The 24,549-nt window shown below is 34.7% G+C and overlaps 1 protein-coding gene across 1 annotated transcript; it reads left to right on the forward strand.

Moving 5' to 3' along the window:
* Positions 1-14,491: 14,491 nt before the first annotated feature.
* On the forward strand, positions 14,492-15,477 carry LOC120576069 (uncharacterized). The gene is made up of 2 exons (XM_039827034.1): positions 14,492-15,216; positions 15,423-15,477. The coding sequence occupies exons 1-2, from the start codon at positions 14,492-14,494 to the stop codon at positions 15,475-15,477; spliced, it is 780 nt and encodes a 259-aa protein (XP_039682968.1).
* Positions 15,478-24,549: the final 9,072 nt, after the last annotated feature.

Consider the following 24,549-nt stretch of genomic DNA (forward strand, 5'->3'; position numbering starts at 1 on the left):
TGAACAATTATTAGTAATAACCAATTGACAATTTTTAATACCTTGTTATCATCAAAACTTATTAAGGTTCATTGTGAAACACATTTTGTTCCAACAGAAAACACAAACCAATTTAGAAGAAGGTACTAATGTAATAGTAGGCCAAAACTTGTCAACATTTTTCTCTTCCTTTTCCATCTCATTCTCCTTTTCTTCTCCTTTCTCCTCTACTTCCTTTTCATCACTTGCTTTTGTCTCTTCTCTTTCCTTTTCACATTCTTCTTTGTGAGTTTCCTTTACAATGAGACTCTCTTTTTCAAGGAGATTTTCCTCTAATATTTTAGAGATATCAGCCATGCCTCTATCAATTATTGCCATCATTTCCTTCTTTCTTTTTTGACTTTCCCTTTCTCTTTGCAATATTTTTTCTCCTTTCATCTTTTCTACCTTCTTTCTTTGAATTTCTCTAAGATGATAAGAAGGTGCATAACGCCTCCTCATCATTGTTTTCATTTCTTCCCAAGTTTCAATTGGTGGATCTCCATACCTCCTTCTTTCCTTGATAGTTTGATCCCACCACAACAATGCATATTCTTTAAATTCAAGAGCTGCAACCTGCACTTTTTGAACATTAGAGTAAGTTTTACATTGAAAAAATTGTTCAATCTTTGTTTCCCACTCTAAATATGCATCCGGGTCTCTTTGCCCTCGAAAAAATGGAACTTTGATTTTTTTGTCACAATATCTTTCCATTTTTTTCCTAGAATCATAGAGAGATTAAAATGAAGAGAAAAAAATGGTAACAATGAAAAGGGATTTCCAAATGGAAACAATTTTTTTCCCAAACAAAACCGTGCTCTGAATACCACTTGATGAGAGACAAAAATAGGTTGAAATTTTAGTTTTGTATTTTTGTGAATGTTGGATAAAATACAATAATAAAAAGTGAAGAATGGTGGAAATAGACAGAAATGATAACCAAACAAGTTCCCAATCCAAGGAAGATGTTTAATTTGGTAGAGGATCGCCACAAGAAACGTGGTTTCTTGATAAGATCAATGCATGGTTCAATCCAGAACCAAAAAGAAGCAAAGTTTCACAACACACAAAGTGTATTTTTTTTATCAAAATTCTACTTGTCCCTTCATTATTTTCGCCCCCTTTATATAGGAAATAGGCTTGGATGCTGAAATGCTTACAATCATAACATAATTAGTGTTATAACTCCTAGGTGGCTAGTTATTACAAAAGAGGTTACAATTTAATTGGATCTTTAAAGTTGGTGGCTGATCAATGCATGAGAAGGTTACATATTCATTTGCACATTGATTTGTGAATGCTTATTATGGCTAGACGTTACATTTCCACAAACACCACCTTTAATTCTTCAGCTAACATACTTTAACCACGTCTTCTACTTACAGCTCATTCTGCACCATTAAATATTCTGAATTTGCTCTTGACTCAAACAGATGAAATGTAGAGAATTTCGTAAGCTTTCCAACGAGTTAAAGATCACCTCAAACGGACATCCAGAGCTCCAGATATAGCCAAAACAAGACAGACATATCATGACCTACGAAAATAAGACTTTGAACCCAAAATTAATTTGGTTCTTTTATTCCACAATGACTTTATTATTCTTTTCCAGAGAGAGAATATTAGGATCACATCAGATTGAAAGAGGGATTGCTGCTATTTTTAAAACATTTGAGGAAGAGCTCCTTCAAATTCAAAATGATTATAAAAAGCGTGAAAGAGATGTTGAAAAAATAGAGGATCTCATTGTAAAAGAAAGTCATGAGAAAGACTTCAAGAAGGAAAAAGAAGAGAAAAAGGTGAGTGAGAAGGTAAATGAAGAGAAAAATGTTGGGAAGTTTTGGCCTACTATTACACTAGTACCTTCATCAAAGTTGGTATGTGTAGTTAAATGTTGGGGTTCTTCTAATATTTTGCAATCTCCTAACCTTTCTTCTTTAACTCATGAAGGAAACCAAGCAAATGAAGAAGTTTTTTCTCAACTAGTAGAAAACAATCATGTTCTTTGAAAATATGATTATTTCCCTAATTCACAAGGGAAAAAAATTCTACATCACTCACTTCAATTTTATGCAGGTTTAGATTTGAGGTCAAATCCTTTTGAAGAGGGGGAGAATGATGAGATCAAAAGTTCATTAAGCATGTGGAAGGAAACCTATAAAAAAATGCATGAAAAATGAATATTTTATTCATTTAATTCCAAGTCAGCATCATATTTTCTAATTGAATAATTTCTTCTATGAGCTATATTATTCTCACTGCTTTGGTATTAACTAATTGAAGATTCATGGCTTAAATCTCTATGATTCATCATTGCATAATTTGATACATCAAGTGGAGTACTAAGTCACAAGCTGCTCAAGGGACAATTTGTTGGTTTTTATTGTTTCCAAAGTAGAGAATTATTTTGATTCCTGGTACTAGCTCACCAAAGACCAAACAAAACGTGATTTTTAAATGTCACAACCATTCAGGTCAATTCCAATGAAGATAAATGAGGCTGGTTCATAACGGTTTTAGAATTAAATGTGGCAGCTTGATAGTAATTACTACACTTAAAGGTGGCAGCTTGCAACGGTTTTGGAATTTGTTTGGAGCAGTTTTTATCAATTGAAAATGAAGATAACAAATAAGTCACGTTAATTCTCAAAGAATAATTTTAGTGTTTTATTTTTAGAATAATTGTAAGGTTAGTATGTCATTTATTTCTTTTCTTTAGAATAATATTAGGTGTATTTTAATTTATTAGGGTCCATTGAGATACTTGCAACAAGTGCTCTATAAATTGTAAGTTTCTCTATGAAATAAAAAAAAAGTTGAATTTTATAGAATTTTACACATATGTGTATATTTTGCAATAATCACAAAAGTCAGGCAGATTTTCGTAAGCAAATTCCACGAAAAACGTGTAACCCTTCCTTTCCACTAAAACCTCATATTTCAATTCCTTTGTCAAATCAGTATCAACCAGGACCCTTGCAAAGTGACCAAAAGTCCTCTCCATGGCTGGCTTGCTTGTTATCGCATCAACACAAATAGGGGTTCCTACACTACTTGCAATGGCAAACAATATTTTCTTTCTCCAATATTCTTGGGACAAACCATAAATCTTCAACCAAACCTGAGCGGAGGTGTTAGTTTGTAAATTAGCATTAAAATATCTTGTCCAAGGGAAGAGTTTTAGCAAACCAGGGTTCAACATCCATGATCCTACTGACCTAACCCTTCTTGCATCTTCAATTGAGGAAAATACAAATTCATAGAACCCTTTGCCAATGGAGGAAACCCCCCATGGACCAAGGTTTTTCCAAACAGGTTTAAGCTTCTCCTTCAAGGCAACACACGTAAGAGGTGAAGACCCTTTCGGCTAAAAGATGTGTGCGTGTAAATTATTCTTGCATGAGTCCAGACCCTTCTCATATTCATCATCGGGAATCAGGATTGAGAACTTGTCTCCCTTAAGAGTTGGTTTGGGAGCTGGCTAGAGGAGATGTCGCAAATGTTGGAGTTGGTAAGAGCTTGCGCGAATGAAAGTTGTGGTCTGGGTTGTGTTAGGTTATTGGGGGGCGATCTTCACGGAATCGTCATCAACAAGGCACTTCCAATTGATTATGGCTGGTTTGGAGGTTGTGAACGATGGATGAGACATGGCGGTGGTGAATTGGAATAAACTCAATAAAGATGGTGATGTATAGTGCAAACTATCACCAGAGCATTTTTCTCTACTATAAAAGGACAATAATTTGTGAGGTTGAAAATAAAACATACGCATTATGCAACGCCAAAAAAATTATACGCATTAGTGTAACAAAAAAACAGACACATAAAACATTACTCTCAACGCTGACGTATGTGTGTATATATTAGCGAGGTTGAAGAAAGAAAATAAAAATATTTGGTATCATTAAATGACAGCGTGAATAAAAATATTTGTGAGGTTGTGATGATTAAACAATATTGAAATTAAATATATAAATGATAAAAAGATAATAAAAATCCTTTGAAAAAAAGGTTATAAAATTAAGTGGAACCTCCTTAAAAAAAATTAAATGGAACAGTTAAAAAAAAATTAAATGGAAGAAAAAAACATATCAACAACTAAAAGAAAAACTTCCCAGTGTGAATTGAAGAGAGATGCTTGTGAAATAAATTGTCGAGAAGTAGTTTTTTGAAATAACATTCAACAACTTTTGGCCAAAGCTCATTCCATTCAATTTTATGCATTAAAAAAAAGTGTCTTTTTTAGTAAGTACTTAATTGATATTGTATTTGGTTTAACTTCTCCTTAAAAATGTAGAGAAGTTGAAAGAAAAAAAAACCCGGGTTAATCGATATCTTAATCTCCCACAACAGCAGTGCAGAAGCAACTGAAATTGGAAGAAAAAATTGGAAAATAGTTAAAAAAATCGGTGAGGTAGCACTCAACCAATCAACACTAAAATAAAACTATATGCATTAGCGTAACAAAAAAACAGACCAATGGCCTATTAGGGGTGTTTTCCGGAAAATAAAATTTTTACGAGGGTGCAAATCAAACCGAAAATTTTATAGGGGCGAAAACCAGAAATGACATATATTACAGGGGTTAAAAACACTATTAACCCTAAAATTAAATGGAACCTCCTTAAAAAATTAGATGGGTTGGTTCAAAATATTAAATAAAATTAAGTTAAATGGAAGAAAAAACATATTGAAATATAATATTAAAATTAAAAGAAAAGGTTCGCAACGTGAGTTGAAAAGAGGTGTTTGTAAAATAAATTGTCAAGAAGTAATTTTATAAAGTAACATTCAACAACTTTTGGCCAAAGCTACCCTTCAATTTTATGCATTCAAAAAAAGTATTTTTTTTGTAGTAAGTACTTAATTGATATTGTGTTTGACCCTATGAAGCACAGATACGTAGTATAGATACGGGTACGCGAAATTTTTTAAATTAGGATACGATACGGTTAAGATACGTCAACAAATTATTTATACTAAAATTTATATGCATGTAAAATACTTAGAAAAACATTGATTACTCTTCAATACTATATAATCATAAAAGTCGCAATTTACAAAAAAATAATACATGTGATCAAAATAAAAAAATGTATAAGTATCCGTGTATATCTGTCGATTATCTTATAAGTATCCGATAAAATATATATTTTAAATTAAAAGAATTAATTATGATACTCTGTGGGTACGTATCCGAGAGTATCCGCGGAGTATCAGAATCCGATACGTATCGAGTACGAGTACTTCTCCACTTTGGTGTATCCGGGCTTCATAGACCTAACTTCTCCTAAAAAAATGTAGAGAAGTTGAAAAAAAGTCAGGTCAAACGATACGTTAATCTCCCACAACGGCAATGTAGAAGCAACTGAATTTAGGATTATTTTTAATATTATAAAATAAATATAAAATATAAAGTTTGGATGAGTTGGCACTCTCCAAAGATAAGGAATTTTAGAATTACCAAATTGCCCCTCCTAGGGGCAAAATTGGAAATTCATATGACATCAATTTTAATAAATAGTAAGTAGTAATAGTAATATATAGATACTAAATTAAGAAGATCATGGATTGATAACCTGTTTCCATTAAATTTTCAAGTTCTATTTTCCATCCTCAACTAGTTACAAACCCGTGTTTCGCACGGGTTCAATAACGTATTCGATAAAAAAAAATCTTTGAAAGAAGAGTAATTAAAACGACGGAACATTATGATTCATCATAAAATATGTATGAGCTGATTAAGAGATCATATAATCAGTTTATGAGAATAAAAATTGACATAATATTTAGGATGAAAACAAGAACCAATAAAGAAACCAATGATGTGTGAATTTACATATTATCCAAAATTATAAAAAAGAGTGTTGTTATAGAGTTACCAAAAAAGGATTGATAGCCATATTTACATCAAATGAAATCAAGCAAAGAAGTAACATCGGTGAGTGAATATAATCTAGTCTAGGATTAGAGTTAAGGTGATCTGTTGAAAGTGCGGATCATGAACACCAAATCTTTATTTGAGAACGATTTGAACGTGCATATTTTTAGGTGGCTTCTCTAGATCAAAAATTAACTTATCACCTACCTCTAACATCTGTTCTCGGCAAATTTGAACCATTGGCCGCCTAAGTATTTTTTATAACTGGTTCTCTTTGCCGTTATCAAGCGACACTTATACCTTTTTTGAGCTTGTTTGTCGATGAGTGTGATTGTTTTCCGTGTTCCTTTTAGAAATGTCATTGATATATCTCATTTGAAAAGTGCTAGGTACAAAACAAATTGCAGTGTTAATTAGAAGTTATATATATGTACATTTCTAAAACATTTACAAAAGCATTATAAAGATTTGCTGTAGGAAAATAGCATGTTTTATTTTGTTCAAGAGATTAGGAAAACAACATTATAATTAACATGATACTAATTGGAACCAATGAAGGAACCAACAATGTGCAGATTAACGTTATATAATAGTTAGGTTTATAAAAGAGATTGCAAGTTTCATAGACTAACTAAAAATGATGAGGTGACACTAACCACACCTAGAGCTGTCAAAAATGGGCCAGCCCATTGGGCCATGTTTTTGGGCCGGACCGGACCTAAAAAACTAACCAAAAACTGCACTCGGGGTTTTTCGGCCCAAGTTCATTTGGGCCATACAAAAGTTGGCCCGGGCTGGCCCACCGAGCTTTGGGCCGGCCTATTAGCCCATATTTCATTTTATTTTTTTAAAACATTATCAACTAATTTAAAATTTATTAACAAAAAAATATTTAAATAAATAAATTTAATAAATATGAATGAATTTAGCTTACACTTTTAAAATTTTAAAGTTTATAAATTATTAATTTGATTTAATTGAAAGAATAATGTAGAGTTTAATTATTATTCAATATTAATATAAAAACTATTTATATTTTTAAGTCCATCCAATCATATTTTAGCAAAAAAATAATGGTGAGTAACTAATACATAAGAAAATACATAAAAAAAAAAGTGAATAAATTTTAAAAATAAAACATAAACAGGTCAGGCTGGGCTGGCCCATGGCCCACCCGGGCCAGGCCAGTCTCTAGAATTCACGGACCAATCATAAACGGGTCGGGCCTCTCGGGCCCGGCTGGGCCGGCCCATTTGACACCTCTAACCACACCCCATCAATAGAAAATTACTAAAATGCCCCTCCTAGGAGCAACTCTCATAATACAATCCAAACTGGTTAGGATTGAATTTAGTTGTTTTCCAAATAGTGACGCAATATGTTTCCTAACACAAAATATGCACATGAAATAAAAAATAATGCAATATGTATTTTTAATTTGTGCGTAAAAAAACTCAAAGCATGTTTGTGCATAAAAAAAAGCAGACATTGACTAAGTTTATAAATTCATCAATTGGCCTAACCTGAGACAGTTTGGAAAAATCGTTGTACGAAGTACGTTGAGAAGAAGTCGAACTCTGACTTAAGTTCTAACTGAAGCTTTGACTCTGAGCTTGAGAAGTGTTAAGGTCACGACAACAATTCAAAAAACATGGTCAAAAAACAATCAAATCGGATTGTGAAATAATAAGTTACTCTAACACTGTATTGTGAAATCATAATGCAAACTTACTAAGTCTTAAACTTCTTAACAACCGGATGATATAGGTTGATGAGCCTCAAACCTGACCAATTGTTACATATATTTTGGTTGACATTGACTACAAAATGGAAGCAAAGAACTCAAGGTAAATAGATGGTAAATGATAAAGCTACGGAGTATTTTTCCCATAGTGTTACATCAACTATATTCCCACTACATAAGGAAGGACATTTTTCGGGTCATTATCAAACTTATACAAAATTCTATCATCTGATGCTGACAAAATAGAAAATAATACCTTTTCTATTTTGCAATGTTTAGTTTTTTTGAATAAGAAAAAGATATGCATAGTCTGTTACGATATAAAGGTGCAATATATATATATATATATATGCATGATTTTTTTAGAAATTTATACCTTTTTTGAAGAAAAGACATCTACAATTGTACTTTTAATTAAAATCAAAATTTTATAAAAATTATACGCATTAGCGTAACAAAAAAACACACACACATAAAGTATTACTCTAAACGCTAATATGTGCGTCTGTATATTTGCGAGGTTGAAGAAAGAAAATAAAAAAAATTTGTATCATTAAATGATAGCGTGAATAAAAATATTTGTCAGGTTGTTAGGATTAAACGATATTTAAATTAAATATATAAATGATAAAAAGATAATAAAATTTCTTTGAAAAAAAGGTAATAAAATTAAATGAAACCTCCTTTAAAAAATTAAATGGAACGGCTAAAAAAATTAAATGGAAGAAAAAAACATATTGAAATATAATATTAGAAAATAAAAGAAAAGGTTCTCAACGTGAATTGAAGAGAGATGCTTGTGAAATAAATTGTCGGGAAGTAGCATTCAACAACTTTTGGCCAAAGCTCATTCCATTCTATTTTATGCATTAAAAAAAAGTACATTTTTTAGTAAGTACTTAATTGATATTGTATTTGATCTAACTTCTCCTTAAAAATGTAGAGAAGTTGAAAAGAAAAAAAAAACCCGGGTCAAACAGTATCTTAATCTCCCACAACGGCAATGTAAAAGCAACTGAATTTGGGAGAAAAAAAAATTAGAAAATAGTTAAAAAAAATAAAAATTGAAAAATAGTTTTTTTTTTTTTAAGGAAAAAATTGAAAAATAGTTAAAAGTTATTAAAAATATAAAAATTATAAAATTTATTAAAAATATGAAAATTATAAAATAAATAAAAAAATGGTGAAGGGCAAAATGGGAAATGCACCCTAAAAATGATGAGGTGGCACTAACCACCCCCATCAATTGGAAATTACTAAAATGCCCCTCCTAGGGACAAAATGGTAAAATCCTAGGAATTTAATTTTATAATATAGTAAGTAGATTATCAATATTTTATGATTAACACGCTTTCAAGTTCTTAAATATTTAATGATAACTCAAAATTACAGAATGACCATCATTCTAAATTTACATGTTTAATGGCTAACTACTCTCAGGACATAGTTTTTAATTTTTCTCTCTTTTACGTAACGTTATGTTTGTCAACTTACCATATATGATTGACCACTACCACATTGCATAAATAATGGTGATTTAAACTTCACTCCTGATTCATTATTGAAGAATTTATACCCATTTGGGGTTAGCCTAGTGGTGACAAATATTTTTTACAAATATGTCACTTATTTAGGGACAGAGAGAGTATTAAAATAAACTATATAATAAAATAAACACACCACATAAATCACCAAAAATCATATATTAGACTCCACATAAATCAAAAATAAATAACACAACGATTAGGGCGTTACAACTCTCCCCAAATTACAGAATTTCGTCCTCGAAATCTTACCTCAAACAAACAACTCCGGGTACGACTCCCGCATCTTACTCTCCAGCTCCCAAGTCAAACTTTCACCAGTCGTTCCACCCCAGACGACTCTCACAAGAGGTATCTCCTTACCTCTCAAGGACTTCACCTTACGATCATCAATTATCAATGGCATAGTCTCAATTGTCAGGTTGCCCCTAACCTGTACATCATCCCACGTAACTCTATCGGTTTAATGGCAGGTGACTATCCCAAGCTCCACCTTGTTCAAGCACACACACCCTAAACAAATCTTCCAATGATTGAATCGTCCTCTCCGACTGACCATCTGTTTGAGGATGATAAGCCGAACTCAACCTCAACTTCGAACCCAAAGCGTCCTGTAAACTCTTCCAGAACCTAGAACTGAACCTCGGATCCCTATCCGACACAATACTTGACGGTACACCGTGCAGCTTCACAATACTATGAACATAAATCTCTGCCAACTGTGCTACCGGGTAACTGATATTAATAGGAATGAAGTGTGCCGACTTCGTCAACCGGTCGACAACAACCCAAATGGCGTCATGCCCTCTTGGAGTGTTCGGTAAACTCGTCACGAAATCCATAGAGATATTGTCCCACTTCCACTCCGGTACATCCAACGGTGTGAACAACCCTGCAGGCTTCTGATGCTCAACTTTAGACTTCTAACAAGTCAAACAAGCATAAACAAACTGAGCAACATCTCGTTTCAAACCGGACCACCAAAACAGTTTCTTCAGATCATGGTACATCTTTGTAGCCCCCAGGTGAATACTCAACCTACTCTTATGACTCTCCTCAAGAATCAACTTCTTCAAATCATCATTGTCAGGAATACAAACTCTTCCTCTGAACCTCAGCACACCCTGATCATCAACCTTAAAGTCACTATTCTCAGTGTCATTACCTGAAGTCATCAAATCAACAAACTTCAAAAATACCTGCTGAGCTTCTCTGATACTGTTCAAGAAATCACTATCAATCCTCAACATTCCCAACTGTATACTCTGAGGTGACAATTCACATACCAGACTCAAGTCTCTAAACTGTTCTAACAATTCGAATTCCTTCACCATCAAAGCAGACATATGTAATGTTTTCCTGCTCAATGCATCAGCAACCACATCGGCCTTACCAGGATGGTAATTCAAGCCAAAATCATAATCCTTCAGTAACTCTAACCATCTCCTCTGCCTCATGTTCAATTCCTTCTGATCAAACAAATATTTCAAACTTTTATGATCACTGAACACCTCAAATCTGGAACCGTACAAATAATGCCTCCAGATTTTTAAAACAAACACCACAACAACCAACTCCAGATTGTAACGCCCACTTTCGTTAATTGTTTATTTAATCGAGTTTAGGCGATTATATTATATTTATATAATATATGCATGATTTTGGTATGATTTGAATGATTTACGACTATATTGATGGTTTGGTTGATATTGTGATAAGCTATGAGTTTTGGAAGATTTGATAAGATTAAGGGACTTATTTTATTGTTAAATAAAATAAAGATTTGAAAATAATATAAAATATTTAGTTAAGGGTTGTTTTGAGATTTTAGATAGTTTTGGGGGAGAAAGTGAGATAAGATAAGTTATTAAGAGGAGATATAAATAGAGAAGACCTAATTGTTAGAAAAATCATTGTACGTGAAAACTTTTGGAAAAGGGAGAAAAAGCTTAGAAGGGAGAAGATCAAAGAGGGGGCTGCGATTTCTTCATAACCAGGTAAGGGTGGGACAAATAACTCAGTAATGTTAATTGATTGTAATTCTGATGATTAGTTAGCAAGCTTTAGGGTTGAATTGGAGAAAACGAAAACTAGGTCAAATCCCTAGAATTGATAATCGAACGGTAGGAATTGGATAAATTGATGTAGAAAGTGCCTCTAGAACTTAGATAATGTTTAGGACGAACTTTGGAATCAATATCAGGCTTAGAACCATGTGAATCGTTGAAGTTTTGTGAAAATAGGAAGTCTGGCCGTAGCGACATTCATCGCTCGCCACGGCGAGCTATGATCCTCGCCTCGCGAGTGATGAACTTCATCGCTCGCCTCGCGACCCCTTTTTCCTCGCCTCGCGAGTTGTGCAATGCAGCTCGCTGATGAGATAAAACCGCAAGTGCACGGTCTTACCGAAGTAGTAAAATAGAGTATCGTTCCGACAGGGAGTTATGAATTCAATTAACTTTAGATAATGATTAGAATAAAGTTTTATAAGGTAGAAAGTTTTGGGTTTTTAATTGAAAGTAAATAATAAAATAAAAGATAAAAGCCTTGGGGTTATTGGTTCATCCTAATGACAAGTCCTTCTCAAACCAAACTATTAAACTTATAACTTTATGTTAGACCTAATTTCTCAAGACAGTTTCTCTTTTGTTCCTCTAGCAACCAAGCCTATTTCGCTGACTTGATTACTATTAGATTTTGGTTCCTCTAACAACCAAGCCTATTTCGCTGACTTGATTGTTATTAGTTCCCTTGAAGATCGAAACTATATGTCTCAAAGATTGCAAAGCCTATTTCGCTGACTTTGCAATCCTTGTCTAAATTCACTTGTTCGAATATCAAAGCTCCACTTTCGTTTTATGAATTGATATTTGAGATGATGGATAAACTGTTGAGGCAAAATCCCTAATTAATTTTAAAGATAATAAACAAATATGATTAAAGAATTAATGGACTTTGATTAATTCCTTGGTATTTAACTTGTGCTATTGAGTGTTTTACTAAGACAGGAACAAGGTTTAAATCATACCAAGAATCAAGAAATCAAAGGACATTTGAATTCATGATCTAACACTGAGGTCAGAATGTTAGATCAGAATGTTGCTCGAAGATCAGAATGTTCAAGCTGAGATCAGAAGGTTGTTCTTAAACAAGCCAAGAGTCTCAAGAACTTTGATCAAAGGTCATGCAAGGCACATGTGACATGGGTATATGTCCTGGAAAGTACATTTGCATGAATCAATCAAGCAATAAAGGCATATACAAGGATTATGTCAAAGAAGGCATTCAATGTTCATTTAAGACTATGAACATTGATGTACTAGGAATATTCCACAAGGGGATATCATCCTAGGTGTTAAAATCACTGCTCTTCATTATTGTTTCACTATTAGGATTTGATTACATCAAATGGTAGTCTTACAAATCATCCTAAGTGAAACAGATGGAACATTCTGATGATCAGAATGTTCAGCTCAGCTCATGCTTACTTTATGAACAGTACAGTAGGTGAAAAGCAAAAAGCAAAAGCAAAGCAAATCTGTCATCTTCAACAAGAGATAGACACGTCTGAGAGTTGGTACTGATCAAGGACAACACAATCTCTCAAAGCATGGGCATGAAGATGCAGAATCCCACTAAATCCTCCTGCACCGGTTCCAAGACAAATCTGGGAAAGGAACATTCTGATGTATGAAGAAAAGTTCATGCATTGGTTATTGTCCAGAAATTCATATGAAAAGCATATGCCCGCCCAGAAATTCATGTGTTCATTCATACATGATGAACCCAGATGAAGAACATGATGAACCCAGATGAAGATCATCATGAACACAACAACATTCTGATGTTCATCCTGGGAACACAGCAACATTCTGATGTTCATCAGAGATCAGAATGTTTGCCCAGAATTTCAAGTTAAAGCTTGTGGGACCCAGGACACATGGCATAACACCATTGGACATCCTACAACGGCTATATGAGCCCAAAGACTCTATAAATAGAGATCAAGGCATTAGCAAAACTTGCACCATTGCAAAGCATACAAGAAAACAACTCTGATTTTGTTTGAAGCTTTTGCAAACTGAAATTGATCAATCTCTAAGTCTTTTATAAACTTAGTGCAAATCAATACTCTTGTTATCTGTAAGATAACCTTTTCTTCTTCCTCCACTGTTTGCTTCACAAACACCCAACTTCCATACAAATTGTAACAAAGTCTCATCTAGCTTTTAGAGGTCCTAAAGTGTTAGGCTGAGCAAAGGTTGTAAAAGTCTAAGTGGTTAACTTAGCAAGAAGGTGCAAGCCTGCTGAGGCTTAGAGAATACAGGATTGTAATTGTTCAGGTGAACAAGATTGTAAGGTGCAGGACATGAGAGGTTATCTCAAGCATCTTAGTGGAAACTCTCACAGGATTGTGGGGAGTGGACTAGCCCACATTGGGTGAACCACTATAACTCTTTGTGTGTTCTTTCCTTCTTCTCTATACTCTTTTATTTACAGTATACACAACACACACTTACACTTATACCTTATTAAACAATTTTGTTTATGAACTTCAGAACATTCTGAAGTCAGAAAGTTAACATAATTCCAAGTAAACAACTTGAGAATCATTTTTAAGTTTCAGGATAATTTTTAAAGGGTCACAATTCAAACCCCCCCTTCCTTGTGACTATTTTATCTACTTCAATTGGTATCAGAGCTAGGCTCTAAGGGTTTGAACACTTAAACAAGTGTTAGAGAAAAGATTCAGGAAGTATGTCTAAAGTCAAGTACATAGCTGAAGGAGGATCTTCAAATAGACCACCACTCTTTGATGGATCAAACTACTACTTCTGGAAAGGCAAGATGGAACTCTTTCTCAGATCTCAAGACAATGATATGTGGGCAGTCATCACAGATGGAGACTTTGTTCCAACAAACAAAGAAGGAGCTGTCAAAGCAAAAAGTGCATGGTCAACAGATGAAAAAGCTCAGGTATTACTAAACTCTAAAGCTAGACTCTTTCTATCATGTGCACTAACCATGGAAGAAAGTGAAAGAGTTGATGAATGTACAAATGCTAAAGAAGTATGGGATACTCTGAAAATACATCATGAGGGTACATCTCATGTCAAAGAAACTAGAATTGACATTGGAGTCAGAAAATTTGAAGTCTTTGAAATGAGTGAAAATGAAACCATTGATGAGATGTATGCGAGATTTACTACAATAGTAAATGAAATGAGATCTCTTGGAAAGGCATATTCCACTCATGATAGAATTAGAAAAATTCTGAGATGTCTTCCAAGTGTGTGGAGACCTATGGTCACTGCAATCACTCAGGCCAAAGATTTAAAATCTATGAACCTGGAAGATCTCATTGGTTCACTGAGAGCTCATGAAGTTGTACTTCAAGGAGACAAACCAGTGAAGAAGGTAAAAACACTTGCCTTGAAAGCATCTCAGCAAACCCCATCAGTTGCTGATGAAGATGTGCAAGAACCACAAGAATTAGAAGAAGTTCATGAAGAAGAAGCTGAAGATGAACTTGCACTAATCTCTAAAAGAATTCAAAGAATGATGCTGAGAAGAAATCAGATCAGAAAGAAGTTTCCAAAGACCAACATCAACATCAAAACTGAAGCTGACAAAAGTCAAGTCACTTGCTATGGATGCAACAAAACTGGACATTTCAAAAATGAATGTCCTGACATCAAAAAGGTTCAAAGAAAACCTCCCTTCAAGAAGAAAGCAATGATCACATGGGATGACATGGAAGAATCAGATTCTCAAGAAGATGCAGATACAGACATGGGACTGATGGCTCAGTCAGATGATGAGGAAGAGGTCCTGCCTCAGGGTGCAAGAACAAAACCATGGTACCTGGATAGTGGTTGTTCTAGGCACATGACAGGTGACAGGAATTGTTTTCTAACTTTTGAGAAGAAGGATGGAGGACTAGTGACATTTGGAAACAATGACAAAGGTAAAATCAGAGGTAAAGGTACTATAGGAAATCTTAACTCTGCTAGAATAGAAAATGTTCAGTATGTGGAAGGTTTAAAACATAATCTACTTAGCATAAGTCAATTGTGTGATAGTGGATTTGAAGTTATCTTTAAACCCAACATATGTGAAGTCAGACAAACCCCCTCTAACAAATTGTTTTTCTCTGGTTCAAGAAGAAAGAACTTATATGTTTTAGAACTAAATGATATGCCTGCTGAATCTTGTTTTATGTCTCTTGAAAAAGACAAATGGATCTGGCACAAAAGGGCTGGTCATATAAGCATGAAAACCATTGCTAAACTTTCTCAACTTAATCTAGTTAGAGGTCTGCCTAAGATTAGCTTTGAAAAGGACAAAATCTGTGAAGCATGTGTTAAAGGTAAACAAGTAAAAAGTAGTTTTAAAACTATTGAGTTTATCTCAACTCAGAAACCTTTAGAGCTTCTTCACATTGATCTGTTTGGTCCTGTTCAAACTGCAAGTCTAACTGGCAAAAGATATGGATTTGTTATTGTTGATGATTTCTCCAGATTTACATGGGTGCTATTTTTAAAACATAAAGATGAATCTTTTGAAGCATTTCAAAACTTTTGCAAAAGAGTTCAAAATGAAAAAGGTTATAATATCATCACAGTTAGGAGTGATCATGGAGGAGAATTTGAAAATGCATCTTTCAAAACATTCTTTGATGAAAATGGTATTAAACATAATTTTTCTTGTGCAAGAACTCCACAACAAAATGGAGTTGTTGAAAGAAAAAATAGAACCTTGCAAGAAATGGCAAGAACAATGTTAAATGAATCAAATGTTGAAAATTACTTTTGGGCAGAAGCCATTAACACATCTTGTTACATTTTGAATAGAGTTTCTATAAGAAAGGTTCTTAACAAAACCCCATATGAACTCTGGAAAAATATTAAACCTAGCATATCTTACTTTCATATTTTTGGCTGCTATTGTTACATACTGAACAATAAAGAAAAATTGGGTAAGTTTGATCCTAAATCAGATAAAGCTATCTTTTTAGGATACTCTACAACTTCTAAAGGTTATAGAGTGTACAATCTAAAAACCCAGACAGTTGAAATTAGTATGCATATCATATTTGATGAATATGATGAACATTCTAAACCTAAAGAGAATGAAGACACTGAAGTACCAACACTTCAGAATGTTCCAGTTCAAAATACTGAGAACACAGTAGAGAAAGAAGATGATCAGAATGTTCAGGATCAATCTCTTCAAAGTCCACCTAGAAGCTGGAGAATGGTAGGGGATCATCCTACTGATCAAATCATTGGAAGCACAACTGATGGTGTAAGAACCAGAATGTCCTTTCAAGATAACAACATGGCAATGATCTCTCAAATGGAACCCAAGTCAATCAATGAAGCCATTATTGATGACTCTTGGATTGAGGCCATGAAGGAAGAACTTTCTCAGTTTGAAAGAAACAAAGTTTGGAACTTGGTTCCAAATAATCAAGATAAAACCATCATTGGAACAAGATGGGTTTTCAGAAACAAGCTTGATGAAGAAGGTAAAGTTGTCAGAAACAAAGCAAGGTTAGTTGCTCAAGGTTACAACCAACAAGAAGGTATTGACTATGATGAGACCTTTGCACCAGTTGCAAGGTTAGAAGCCATCAGAATTCTTCTTGCTTATGCTGCACATAAAAGCATTAAACTTTTTCAAATGGATGTGAAAAGTGCATTTTTAAATAGTTTTCTAAATGAAGAAGTTTATGTGAGTCAACCACCTGGATTCATAAACAAAGAAAAACCAAATCATGTTTTCAAATTAACAAAAGCTCTTTATGGTCTTAAACAAGCTCCTAGAGCTTGGTATGACAGACTTAGTACATTTTTAATTGAAAATGGTTTTTCAAGAGGAAAAATTGATACCACACTTTTTAGAAAAACACATAATACTGACTTGCTTATTGTTCAAGTATATGTGGATGACATCATTTTTGGTGCTACTAAAATAAAAATGTGTGAAGAATTTTCCAACCTTATGCAAAGTGAATTTGAGATGAGCATGATGGGTGAACTTGGTTTTTTCCTTGGTTTACAAATCAAACAACATTCAAATGGAATTTTCATAAGTCAAGAAAAGTATGTCAAAGACATTCTTAAGAAATATAAAATGAATGAGGCAAAAATCATGAGCACCCCTATGCATCCATCTTCAAGTTTAGATAAGGATGAGAGTGGAAAATCTATTTCTGAAAAAGAATATAGAGGCATGATAGGTTCATTATTATATTTGACTGCTAGCAGACCTGACATAGTGTTTGCAGTTGGATTATGTGCTAGATTTCAAACATGTGCAAAAGAATCTCACTTAACAGCAGTTAAAAGAATATTTAGATATCTAGTAGGTACTACTGATCTTGGCCTTTGGTATAGAAAAGGTTCCAGTTTTGATCTTGTAGCCTATTGTGATGCTGATTATGCTGGAGACAAAGTTGAAAGGAAGAGCACAAGTGGATCCTGTCAATTCTTGGGACAAGCATTGATTGGATGGTCTTGCAGAAAGCAAAACACCATTGCACTCTCCACAACTGAAGCTGAGTATGTATCTGCAGCTAGTTGCTGCTCTCAAATTTTATGGGTAAGAAATCAGCTGGAAGATTACTCTCTAAGGTACACAAGTATTCCTATTTATTGTGATAATACAAGTGCAATTAATCTTTCCAAGAATCCTATTCAACATTCTAGGTCCAAACATATTGAAATAAAACATCATTTCATTAGAGACCATGTTCAGAAAAAGAATATTGCATTAAGCTTTGTTGATACTGAAAATCAATTGGCTGACATTTTCACAAAACCCCTTGTTGAGGATAGATTCAATTTTCTTAAAGAAAAATTGTTAATCATGAAAAATCCCAATAAAAATTGATTACTGATCACTAAGGGCCTTAAACTAAACCCCTTGATGTCATCTGATACAAATCAGATAGATCCATCTTAATCTCACACTCATCAGAATGTTCCTGAGTTCAGAATGTTCCTGAGTTCAGAATGTTCATCAGGTCAGAATGTTCAAATGATCAGAATGTTCATTACAATATTCATACGATCAGAACATTCACAAGTATGTTCATCTGAGTTTATCCATTCATGATGTTCTTGAAACTTAGTCTTTGTTCAGAACCCAAATTCTGGGTCAAACAATCTCATGCGTGAGATCTTGTTTTGACTTGTTCAAAAAATCCTTCCATAATCTTAAGCATTTAATGCTTGGTTATAAGAAGTCATATTTAAGGTTTAACCACCATATAATGGCTTAACCATCAAATCATCCAAAGTCCATTCATCTTCCTAAACGGCTACTTTTTCCTTTCTCTCTCCTAGGCGTTGCTTTTTGACAGTTTTTTCATCCTTTCCAATGCTAACTGTCATCATAACACTACTAGTCTTTTTCTCTTGCACGTTTTGTCTATATAATCAGTTACCAACTCTGATTATTTCACTTCATCTCATTTCCTAACCTCTCATCTCTCTCTTCGCAAAAAATTCAAACTGCTCTGTTCTTCATTTTCTGAAAAAATGGCTAGAACCAAAACCACCCCAAGACTTCCTGAAGATCACTTTCAATCACCACCATCCAACACCGCTGCTAATCAATCCTCTGATCAAACTCCCTTACGCACCATTCTTAAGGACAAAATCATTTCTGCACCCAAAACTCAAAAATCCTCAAAACCTGGATCTTCTAAATCCATTAGACCTAGAACCAATCCTACCAGACGATCAACAAGAATGAAGAAACCTTTGAAGAAACCAAAGGTATCTCACGTGAATCTAGTATCTGATGAAGAGAAGAAAGATTCAAGTGTTGATGAAGTTTCTGAGGAAGAAACAGAGGAAGACCCAGAGGAAGAGGAGGAAGAAGACTCTGAGCAAACTCTCTCTGAGTTGATAAAATCAGTGAGAGCATCTTCAAAGAAAGGAAAGAAAGTTGCTACTCCCTCTCCCTCCAAAGAAAGCTCATCATCTCAGGAAGAGAGTGATGAAAACGGTGAATCTGAGGAAAGCTCTCCAAATGAAGAAAAGAGAGTTTCATCAAAGAAAAGTGGAAATGGAAAGGAGATGGCCAAAGCTGCAGAAAAGATTTATCAAAGGAGAAAGAAGTTTGAGACTGAAGCTTTTTCTATGTCTGAGGAGGAAGATGAATCTGAGGAAGAAAAAGGTTCATCCAAGAAGCATGGAAAAGGTAAGGACATTGCTGTCTTAAGAGCATCTAGGGCTGAGAAAATTGCTCTCAGACCTTTGAGCAGAACCAAGTATTTCAACCTTGAAAGTCTGGAAACCAAGGCATGGAATATGAAGGAGTTCACTGAACCTCAAGGATGGACCAACTTCATAACTCTTCAAGAACACACCTATGAAGACTTGGTCAGAGAGTTCTACACCAACCTATCAGTTCAGGAAAAGAAGAGTGGAAATGAGAAGTTTCTCATCTCATCAGTCAAAGGTGTAAAGATCAAGATAACTCAGGAATTTGTCTCTGAAGCATTCAAAATTCCTAATGAAGGTAATCAGCTATACTCTAGTTTTTGGTTTGATGAGTCTAGAGTGAACCGTAACAAACTCATAGTTAAATACACCAAAGAAAATCACACCTTTAACTCCACAAACCTGGAAGATACTCCCAAAATTCTTCATAACATGATTAGGCATTGTCTTTTACCTAGATGTGGATCTTTTGAACTTGTATCTGACACAGACCTTTGTTTCATCTACCATCTCATGAAAAAGATTAAGTTAAATCTGTGTTTTATCATTATTCAACACATGATTGATTCATGCCTAGCCATAAAACAAACATCTGTTGGACTACCCTATGGAATGCATCTCACTTCCATATTTCAAAAGGCAAAAGTGCCCCTTGAAGGAGAGAAACGTAAGCTAGATTTTATGACCTTCTCTTCCAAGACCCTAGGTCAACTCCACATTACTTCATCCAACATGCCAGCCTCCAAAACATCTGGACCCTCTGGATCTGGTAAAAGAACTTCTGATCAGAATGTTCAGAAAGCCGTGAAGAAAAGAAAGGTTGAAGAGATTACAGATACCAAAACTCCCTCTCCACCAGCAGAAAAATTGTTCTCTGAAGTCTCCAAGCTTGCAAAGGAGATTGTTGAAGAAGGAAGCTCGCAGTTCAAAACCTTGATTGGAGAAGATGATGCTCAGAATGTTGATGATGCATCTCTTCAAAAAGAAGCTGAGAAAATCAATCAAGCTGAGGAAAGTGAAGAAATCCCTCAAGATGCTGTTCCCAACCCTGTTGATCATAGAGTTGAAGAAAATATTGAGTTTGATACTCAGAATGTTGATGAAGAAACCCAGGAAGTGGCTGAGCTCTTAGCTTCTAATATGAACATTGAAGAAGAAGCTCAAGATGTGGAGTTCTCAACTGGATTTGATCTCAATATTGAAGAAATCAACACTGACTTCAATAGTGAAGTGTTTCAAGATGGACAAGAAACAACTCAGCAAGCTCAAGAAAGTCAGAATGTTGAAATTCCTGCTGTTCAGAATGTTCAGAATGTTGAAACTTCTGCTGGTCAGAATGCTGCAGTGTCTGAAGCCCATAATGATGAAGATATTCATGTCATGGCTGATCAAGACAATCAAGAGCTTGATGATCAGCATGCCTCAAATGAACTTCCTCCAGATGGCCAGCTGTCAGTTGATCCCATGCCTTTGACATCAGGATCTCTGCCCTCTGAGGAGGTACAGCTCATGGCCCAAAATGGTCAGAATGTTAACCCATCATCCTCCACCATGGGCTCTGCTGCAGGTGCTACCAACTTCTTGGTCTCTGACCTCCCTACTCCACCTTTCATTCCCTCATCCACTCCACCACCACCACAAATGAAAACCACCACAAGAAGCAAACTTCCAAACATGGCTGCTTTATTTGACTCTCTCAACACCTTTGTGTCTGCAAACAGAGAGCAAGCTGAACCCTCTGATCCTGCTGAACCTGCTAAGCCTTCAAAAGCAGAGAAGATAGCCTCAAGAGCACTTAGGGTCTCCACCAAGACCCACAAAATTGCTTGTGTGCTGGCTGACTGGACTGTCAAAGTCCATGCTCCTGGTCTGGCAATTCCACCTCCAATATTTGAAGACCCCTCCATTTTTGAAGCAGAACCCTCTTCTGATTCTGGAGACTCCACTCCATGAATCTTTTCAGAAATCCTCCCTATCCTTTTTGCAGATGACAAAAGGGGGAGAAGCTTTAGGATTGAAAAATCTTTAAGTTTTTTTTAGTTATAGGCCCTAAGTAGGTCTAGGTGATCAATTGATATTGGAATTTATAAATTCCATCTTTTGCTTTTGTTTGATCACATGCACTTTAAATTTCTTTTTTGTTTTTGAACCAAATGTATCATGTAATGTACTTCATATTATATCCAATGAATGAATATTGATTTTGGTTCAGTCTTGCATATTTTTATTTTATGCAAAAGATTATGAAATTGAGGGGGAGCTTTTTAAAGTTCTTAAAAACTCTGCATAATGGATTATAAAAATGAGGGGGAGCATTAAAATAAATTTTTTAAGCTCTGTTATATAATCAAAATCCTTAATCCTAAATCATAAGTTTATCATCTTCAAAAAGGGGGAGATTGTTGAGGCAAAATCCCTAATTAATTTTAAAGATAATAAACAAATATGATTAAAGAATTAATGGACTTTGATTAATTCCTTGGTATTTAACTTGTGCTCTTGAGTGTTTTACTAAGACAGGAACAAGGTTTAAATCATACCAAGAATCAAGAAATCAAAGGACATTTGAATTCATGATCTAACACTGAGGTCAGAATGTTAGATCAGAATGTTGCTCGAAGATCAGAATGTTCAAGCTGAGATCAGAAGGTTGTTCTTAAACAAGCCAAGAGTCTCAAGAACTTTGATCAAAGGTCATGCAAGGCACATGTGACATGGGTATATGTCCTGGAAAGTACATTTGCATGAATCAATCAAGCAATAAAGGCATATACAAGGATTATGTCAAAGAAGGCATTCAATGTTCATTTAAGACTATGAACATTGATGTACTAGGAATATTCCACAAGGGGATATCATCCTAGGTGTTAAAATCACTGCTCTTCATTATTGTTTCACTATTAGGATTTGATTACATCAAATGGTAGTCTTACAAATCATCCTAAGTGAAACAGATGGAACATTCTGATGATCAGAATGTTCAGCTCAGCTCATGCTTACTTTATGAACAGTACAGTAGGTGAAAAGCAAAAAGCAAAAGCAAAGCAAATCTATCATCTTCAACAAGAGATAGACACGTCTGAGAGTTGGTACTGATCAAGGACAACACAATCTCTCAAAGCATGGGCATGAAGATGCAGAATCCCACTAAATCCTCCTGCACCGGTTCCAAGACAAATCTGGGAAAGGAACATTCTGATGTATGAAGAAAAGTTCATGCATTGGTTATTGTCCAGAAATTCATATGAAAAGCATATGCCCGCCCAGAAATTCATGTGTTCATTCATACATGATGAACCCAGATGAAGAACATGATGAACCCAGATGAAGATCATCATGAACACAACAACATTCTGATGTTCATCCTGGGAACACAGCAACATTCTGATGTTCATCAGAGATCAGAATGTTTGCCCAGAATTTCAAGTTAAAGCTTGTGGGACCCAGGACACATGGCATAACACCATTGGACATCCTACAACGGCTATATGAGCCCAAAGACTCTATAAATAGAGATCAAGGCATTAGCAAAACTTGCACCATTGCAAAGCATACAAGAAAACAACTCTGATTTTGTTTGAAGCTTTTGCAAACTGAAATTGATCAATCTCTAAGTCTTTTATAAACTTAGTGCAAATCAATACTCTTGTTATCTGTAAGATAACCTTTTCTTCTTCCTCCACTGTTTGCTTCACAAACACCCAACTTCCATACAAATTGTAACAAAGTCTCATCTAGCTTTTAGAGGTCCTAAAGTGTTAGGTTGAGCAAAGGTTGTAAAAGTCTAAGTGGTTAACTTAGCAAGAAGGTGCAAGCCTGCTGAGGCTTAGAGAATACAGGATTGTAATTGTTCAGGTGAACAAGATTGTAAGGTGCAGGACTTGAGAGGTTATCTCAAGCATCTTCGTGGAAACTCTCACAGGATTGTGGGGAGTGGACTAGCCCACATTGGGTGAACCACTATAACTCTTTGTGTGTTCTTTCCTTCTTCTCTATACTCTCTTATTTACAGTATACACAACACACACTTACACTTATACCTTATTAAACAATTTTGTTTATGAACTTCAGAACATTCTGAAGTCAGAAAGTTAACATAATTCCAAGTAAACAACTTGAGAATCATTTTTAAGTTTCAGGATAATTTTTAAAGGGTCACAATTCAAACCCCCCCTTCCTTGTGACTATTTTATCTACTTCATAAACAATTATCAAACCCTCCACTTTCGTTTCCACAGTTTGATAATGGTTGATCCATGTTAAAGCGGTGAATTTAGATAAGGAATTAGGGTTACATAAGATTAAGGTTTAAAGCTTGGTTTGATTAGGATTATGTCATTAGACTTATCCAACAATCCCAAGACAAGAGAAGTCTACTCACTGACGTTCATTGTAGACAAGGAGAAGAAGAGAGAAAACATAAAAGTAAATAGCAAAGAAAGTAAAATGAACTTTTATTAGAAAGACAATTGTCACATATTGTATTCCAAGAAAAGATGAATATTTGTGATGGCTAGCTACTCTATTTATAGTACACAATTGACTTAAAATCTAAGCAAGTATATTCCTCGGTAGATTGTGCGCCAAAATAGAATAGCTTGGAGTCCAAGCAAAAGCAGCAAAAGGTGTTCTGGAGAATATTCCAAGTATATTCTACGAGACATATTTTTGTCTCCGAATCTTCATATTTTTGTACCGAATCAGCTCCAAATCCCTTTCTTTTGCTCCAAGACTCAATCCATCCAATATTCGTTCCTGAAATATAATTAAATGCAATTGTAGTAAAATAGTTCAAGAAAGGAAATAATATTAATATAAAATAAACTTAAATCTAAATAAAACTAAACTAAATAACATATTAAAATAGATAATAAATGACTCATCACTCGCCACAACAAGCAACCTTACTCGCCATAGCGAGCTAAGGCAGAGAGCATGTTAGATTTTGTAACTTCGACTTTTTAGTTGGACCTTAAGTGCCTTTGAGTGCCTGAACATACCTAGTAATGATTAGGGATGAATGTAGGACAAGATTAAACCCATAACAACTTTAGTTTTGTTCTGTCTGGTACTCGCCATGGCGAGTAGGAACCCTCGCCTCGCGAGCACTTCCAGATTGGAGTG

The sequence above is a fragment of the Medicago truncatula genome, chromosome 6, assembly GCF_003473485.1.
Source record: "Medicago truncatula cultivar Jemalong A17 chromosome 6, MtrunA17r5.0-ANR, whole genome shotgun sequence".
NCBI lineage: Eukaryota > Viridiplantae > Streptophyta > Magnoliopsida > Fabales > Fabaceae > Medicago > Medicago truncatula.